Source organism: Oncorhynchus mykiss, chromosome 26 (genome assembly GCF_013265735.2).
Source record: "Oncorhynchus mykiss isolate Arlee chromosome 26, USDA_OmykA_1.1, whole genome shotgun sequence".
Taxonomy (NCBI): domain Eukaryota; kingdom Metazoa; phylum Chordata; class Actinopteri; order Salmoniformes; family Salmonidae; genus Oncorhynchus; species Oncorhynchus mykiss.
This window is the reverse complement of record NC_048590.1, coordinates 39,506,941-39,514,440: the sequence shown is the minus strand read 5'-3', so window position 1 is coordinate 39,514,440 and position 7,500 is coordinate 39,506,941. Positions and strand designations below refer to the sequence as shown.

The 7,500-nt window shown below is 42.0% G+C and overlaps 1 protein-coding gene across 3 annotated transcripts in view; it reads right to left on the bottom strand.

Moving 5' to 3' along the window:
- Positions 1–7,500, bottom strand: part of LOC110506127 (protein unc-13 homolog C) — a 223,531-nt gene that overhangs the window by 84,332 nt on the left and 131,699 nt on the right. For all 3 annotated transcript variants that reach the window (XM_036964589.1, XM_036964590.1, XM_036964591.1), the window contains exon 20: positions 4,267–4,393. In XM_036964589.1, coding sequence (XP_036820484.1) covers positions 4,267–4,393 — 127 coding nt within the window. The remainder of the gene's footprint in view (positions 1–4,266; positions 4,394–7,500) is intronic.

Here is a 7,500-nt window from a genome sequence, read left to right as displayed (position 1 = left end):
ATACTCAGTTGTACATGTAGGGTGTGTTTGTATGGGTATATTACAGAACTTCCAGTGAATACTCAGTTGTACATGTAGGGTGTGTTTGTGTCTGGGTATATTACAGTACTTCCAGTGAATACTCAGTTGTACATGTAGGGTGTGTTTGTCTGGGTATATTACAGTACTTCCAGAGAAAACTCAGTTGTACATGTAGGGTGTGTTTGTCTGGGTATATTACAGTACTTCCAGAGAATACTCAGTTGTACATGTAGGGTGTGTTTGTCTGGGTATATTACAGTACTTCCAGTGAATACTCAGTTGTACATGTAGGGTGTGTTTGTCTGGGTATATTACAGAACTTCCAGAGAATACTCAGTTGTACATGTAGGGTGTGTTTGTCTGGGTATATTACAGTACTTCCAGTGAATACTCAGTTGTACATGTAGGGTGTGTTTGTCTGGGTATATTACAGAACTTCCAGAGAATACTCAGTTGTACATGTAGGGTGTGTTTGTCTGGGTATATTACAGAACTTCCAGAGAATACTCAGTTGTACATGTAGGGTGTGTTTGTATGGGTATATTACAGTACTTCCAGAGAATACTCAGTTGTACATGTAGGGTGTGTTTGTCTGGGTATATTACAGTACTTCCAGAGAATACTCAGTTGTACATGTAGGGTGTGTTTGTCTGGGTATATTACAGTACTTCCCGAGAATACTCAGTTGTACATGTAGGGTGTGTTTGTCTGGGTATATTACAGTACTTCCAGTGAATACTCAGTTGTACATGTAGGGTGTGTTTGTCTGGGTATATTACAGTACTTCCAGAGAATACTCAGTTGTACATGTAGGGTGTGTTTGTCTGGGTATATTACAGTACTTCCAGTGAATACTCAGTTGTACATGTAGGGTGTGTTTGTCTGGGTATATTACAGTACTTCCAGAGAAAACTCAGTTGTACATGTAGGGTGTGTTTGTCTGGGTATATTACAGTACTTCCAGAGAAAACTCAGTTGTACATGTAGGGTGTGTTTGTCTGGGTATATTACAGTACTTCCAGTGAATACTCAGTTGTACATGTAGGGTGTGTTTGTATGGGTATATTACAGTACTTCCAGTGAATACTCAGTTGTACATGTAGGGTGTGTTTGTATGGGTATATTACAGTACTTCCAGAGAATACTCAGTTGTACATGTAGGGTGTGTTTGTATGGGTATATTACAGTACTTCCAGTGAATACTCAGTTGTACATGTAGGGTGTGTTTGTCTGGGTATATTACAGTACTTCCAGAGAAAACTCAGTTGTACATGTAGGGTGTGTTTGTCTGGGTATATTACAGTACTTCCAGAGAATACTCAGTTGTACATGTAGGGTGTGTTTGTCTGGGTATATTACAGTACTTCCAGTGAATACTCAGTTGTACATGTAGGGTGTGTTTGTCTGGGTATATTACAGAACTTCCAGAGAATACTCAGTTGTACATGTAGGGTGTGTTTGTCTGGGTATATTACAGTACTTCCAGTGAATACTCAGTTGTACATGTAGGGTGTGTTTGTCTGGGTATATTACAGAACTTCCAGAGAATACTCAGTTGTACATGTAGGGTGTGTTTGTCTGGGTATATTACAGAACTTCCAGAGAATACTCAGTTGTACATGTAGGGTGTGTTTGTATGGGTATATTACAGTACTTCCAGAGAATACTCAGTTGTACATGTAGGGTGTGTTTGTCTGGGTATATTACAGTACTTCCAGAGAATACTCAGTTGTACATGTAGGGTGTGTTTGTCTGGGTATATTACAGTACTTCCAGAGAATACTCAGTTGTACATGTAGGGTGTGTTTGTCTGGGTATATTACAGTACTTCCAGTGAATACTCAGTTGTACATGTAGGGTGTGTTTGTCTGGGTATATTACAGTACTTCCAGAGAATACTCAGTTGTACATGTAGGGTGTGTTTGTCTGGGTATATTACAGTACTTCCAGTGAATACTCAGTTGTACATGTAGGGTGTGTTTGTCTGGGTATATTACAGTACTTCCAGAGAAAACTCAGTTGTACATGTAGGGTGTGTTTGTCTGGGTATATTACAGTACTTCCAGAGAAAACTCAGTTGTACATGTAGGGTGTGTTTGTCTGGGTATATTACAGTACTTCCAGTGAATACTCAGTTGTACATGTAGGGTGTGTTTGTCTGGGTATATTACAGTACTTCCAGTGAATACTCAGTTGTACATGTAGGGTGTGTTTGTCTGGGTATATTACAGTACTTCCAGTGAATACTCAGTTGTACATGTAGGGTGTGTTTGTCTGGGTATATTACAGTACTTCCAGTGAATACTCAGTTGTACATGTAGGGTGTGTTTGTCTGGGTATATTACAGTACTTCCAGAGAATACTCAGTTGTACATGTAGGGTGTGTTTGTCTGGGTATATTACAGTACTTCCAGTGAATACTCAGTTGTACATGTAGGGTGTGTTTGTCTGGGTATATTACAGTACTTCCAGAGAAAACTCAGTTGTACATGTAGGGTGTGTTTGTCTGGGTATATTACAGTACTTCCAGTGAATACTCAGTTGTACATGTAGGGTGTGTTTGTCTGGGTATATTACAGTACTTCCAGTGAATACTCAGTTGTACATGTAGGGTGTGTTTGTCTGGGTATATTACAGTACTTCCAGAGAAAACTCAGTTGTACATGTAGGGTGTGTTTGTCTGGGTATATTACAGTACTTCCAGAGAAAACTCAGTTGTACATGTAGGGTGTGTTTGTCTGGGTATATTACAGTACTTCCAGAGAATACTCAGTTGTACATGTAGGGTGTGTTTGTCTGGGTATATTACAGTACTTCCAGTGAATACTCAGTTGTACATGTAGGGTGTGTTTGTCTGGGTATATTACAGTACTTCCAGTGAATACTCAGTTGTACATGTAGGGTGTGTTTGTCTGGGTATATTACAGTACTTCCAGTGAATACTCAGTTGTACATGTAGTGTGTGTTTGTCTGGGTATATTACAGTACTTCCAGTGAATACTCAGTTGTACATGTAGGGTGTGTTTGTCTGGGTATATTACAGTACTTCCAGTGAATACTCAGTTGTACATGTAGTGTGTGTTTGTCTGGGTATATTACAGTACTTCCAGTGAATACTCAGTTGTACATGTAGGGTGTGTTTGTGTCTGGGTATATTACAGTACTTCCAGTGAATACTCAGTTGTACATGTAGGGTGTGTTTGTCTGGGTATATTACAGTACTTCCAGTGAATACTCAGTTGTACATGTAGGGTGTGTTTGTGTAGGTTGATTGAATGACTGTATTTATTTGCTGATTAAAGTAATATGTCTTTTCCTGTTGGAGACAACATGACATCATCAAGGATAAAACACCGTGCTGTAGTATTTACAGAGAACACTCAGCTGGTGTAATGTGTGTGTATTTATTTGGAAAGTGAAGCTAAAACATTTGATTTGTTTTTAAACTCCAGCATTTTGGATTTGAGATGAAATGTTTAATACAAGGCAACAGTTCAGAATGTCACCTTTAATTTGAGGGTATTTTCATACACATCTGTTTTACTGTTTAGAAATGAAAGCACTTTATCTATCTGGTCCCCCCATTTGAAGTTGTCATAAGTATTTGACAGTTCACTTGTAGTGTATTACATTTAGTCAAAAGTGTAGTATTTGGTCCCATATTCCTGGCATGTGACTCTACAAACTTGTTGGATGCATTTGCAGTTTGTTTCAGTTGTGTTTCGGATTATGTTGTGCCCAATAGAAATGGTAAATAATGTATTGGATCATTTTGGAGTCCCTTTTATTGTAAATTGTTAGGTTTTATTGTTATATTTTATTGGGATTTTGTTTTGTGTCGGACCCCAGTAAGACTAGTTGTTGCCATTGGCATCGGCTAATGGGTATCCTAATAAAATACATTTGGTTCCAGTTAGAACTCTTTTGGGTTCCATGTAGAAAAGGGTTCTATCTGGAGGTAAAAAGGGTTATCCTATGGAGATAGCCCGAAGAACCCTTTTAAAACTAAAAGAATGTACCATGATTACGGATAATTATGAAGGAATTGTGAATCATGATGAGTGAAAAAGCATAAATATCCCGAAAAATGCTTACCTCCCCTGGTATTGGTAATGGTGAGAGGTAGCATGTTTTGGGGGCATAATCTGTGTGCATCTGTGTGTGTGTGTGTGTGTGTGTGTGTGTGTGTGTGTGTGTGTGTGTGTGTGTGTGTGTGTGTGTGTGTGTGTGCAGTACACTACTTACAGAGAATACTCAGGGGGTGTGTCCTTGAAGGCAGCCAGTTCGCGGACGTACTCGTTGTGGAACCACTTGACTTTAAAGTGAAGGTTCATGTACTCTGTGCTCTTGCATAGACGGTGCTTATCGTGCTCTGTCAGGGGAAATGAAAAAGGCAGAATGTTAACATGCATGTCTGGACTGAGATATGACTTGGTGAACTTGCCACAGGAGTAAAAGGCTCAATCAATCAATCAAGCTAATAGGGGAGATCTGATATCCAGACCCACGGAAGTGGACAGCGTCATCTTCCGTCATCATGAAGTGCTTTGAGAGACTAGTCAAGGACCATATCACCTCCACCCTACCCGACACCCTAGACCCACTCCAATTTGCTTACCGCCCAAATAGGTCGACAGACGATGCAATCTCAACCACACTGCACACTGCCCTAACCCATCTGGACAAGAGGAATACCTATGTGAGAATGCTGTTCATCGACTACAGCTCGGCATTCAACACCATAGTACCCTCCAAGCTCGTCATCAAGCTCGAGACCCTGGGTCTCGACCCCGCCCTGTGCAACTGGGTACTGGACTTCCTGACGGGCCGCCCCCAGGTGGTGAGGGTAGGCAACAACATCTCCACCCCGCTGATCCTCAACACTGGGGCCCCACAAGGGTGCGTTCTGAGCCCTCTCCTGTACTCCCTGTTCACCCACGACTGCATGGCCACGCACGCCTCCAACTTAATCATCAAGTTTGCGGACGACACAACAGTGGTAGGCTTGATTACCAACAACGACGAGACGGCCTACAGGGCGGAGGTGAGGGCCCTCGGAGTGTGGTGTCAGGAAAATAACCTCACACTCAACGTCAACAAAACTAAGGAGATGATTGTGGACTTCAGGAAACAGCAGAGGGAACACCCCCCTATCCACATCGATGGAACAGTAGTGGAGAGGGTAGCAAGTTTTAAGTTCCTCGGCATACACATCACAGAAAAACTGAATTGTTCCACTCACACAGACAGCATCGTGAAGAAGGCGCAGCAGCGCCTCTTCAACCTCAGGATGCTGAAGAAATTCGGTTTGTCACCAAAAGCACTCACAAACTTCTACAGATGCACAATCGAGAGCATCCTGGCGGGCTGTATCACCGCCTGGTACGGCAACTGCTCCGCCCACAACCGTAAGGCTCTCCAGAGGGTAGTGAGGTCTGCACAACGCATCACCGGGGGCAAACTACCTGCCCTCCAGGACACCTACACCACCCGATGTTACAGGAAGGCCATAAAGATCATCAAGGACATCAACCACCCGAGCCACTGCCTGTTCACCCCGCTATCATCCAGAAGGCGAGGTCAGTACAGGTGCATCAAAGCTGGGACCGAGAGACTGAAAAACAGCTTCTATCTCAAGGCCATCAGACTGTTAAACAGCCACCACTAACATTGAGTGGCTGCTGCCAACACACTGACACTGACACTGACTCAACTCCAGCCACTTTAATAATGGGAATTGATGGGAAATGATGTAAATATATCACTAGCCACTTTAAACAATGCTACCTTATATAATGTTACTTACCCTACATTATTCATCTCATATGCATACGTATATACTGTACTCTATATCATCGACTGCATCCTTATGTAATACATGTATCACTAGCCACTTTAACTATGCCACTTTGTTTACATACTCACCTCATGTATATACTGTACCCGATACCATCTACTGTATCTTGCCTATGCTGCTCTGTACCATCACTCATTCATATATCCTTATGTACATATTATTTATCCCCTGACACTGTGTATAAGACAATAGTTTTGGTATTGTTAGTTAGATTACTTGTTGGTTATTACTGCATTGTCGGAACTAGAAGCACAAGCATTTCGCTACACTCGCATTAACATCTGCTAACCATGTGTATGTGACCAATAACATTTGATTTGATTTGATTTGATTCGATGGAATCGGAATTCTGAAGTTCAGCACCACAAGAGAATGGACAGGGACTGTTGGGTGCAGGCAGTCCCTCTACTCTAGTGCTACATCCTGATTCTCCACCCTCCTCTCAAAGTGTTCACTTCTACACTCCCTGCCATGGATGGTGGATACTCCCTCCAGCCAATGTTTACAGCAATCCTTTGAAATCCATGACAGGGTGTGTGCAAGTGCACATTTTCGTAGAAGAGAGGAGAATCGGAACAAGGACTAGGTGAATCCTGAAATATATCCAGGTAGCCAGGAAGTGAGAAGCCTGTAAGGGTTTACATTCTCTGATTTACATTCTGCAACAAGTCCTAATAGACCTATAACATGGCTGACCTAGTCTCACGTTGTCATACCGCTAAAGTCACGCGTGAGCCTAGTTCGCGACAAGGCTATGGCTAACCTGATATTGACAGAGACAGGTAATCTAAGACTAGACCAGGAATCCTGTAAACACAGACACTGGTAGTGACATGACCTTGGTGGACTCTCTCTCTCTCACACACACACAAACACACACACACACACACACACACACACACACACACACACACAGGGTCTAATGAGAGCTGACTTGGTACATAATGAAAGTTCAGTCTGATGATATGGTAGGCTCTATCACAGTAGAGTAGGACATACTAACTACCACAGAACTTGGGGATAGAGAGGAGAGAGAAGGGATGTAAGGGAGAGAGGGGAGGGGGTATAGAGAGATCAACAGATGATGCAATCGCCATCACACTGCACACTGCCCTATTCCATCTAGACAAGAGGAATACAGTGCCTTGCGAAAGTATTCGGCCCCCTTGAACTTTGCGACCTTTTGCCACATTTCAGGCTTCAAACATAAAGATCTAAAACTGTATTTTTTGTGAAGAATCAACAACAAGTGGGACACAATCATGAAGTGGAACGACATTTATTGGATATTTCAAACTTTTTTAACAAATCAAAAACTGAAAAATTGGGCGTGCAAAATTATTCAGCCCCCTTAAGTTAATACTTTGTAGCGCCACCTTTTGCTGCGATTACAGCTGTAAGTCGCTTGGGGTATGTCTCTATCACTTTTGCACATCGAGAGACTGAATTTTTTTCCCATGAGGTTGGATGGAGAGCATTTGTGAACAGCAGTTTTCAGTTCTTTCCACAGATTCTCGATTGGATTCAGGTCTGGACTTTGACTTGGGCATTCTAACACCTGGATATGTTTATTTTTGAACCATTCCATTGTAAATTTTGCTTTATGTTTTGGATCATTGTCT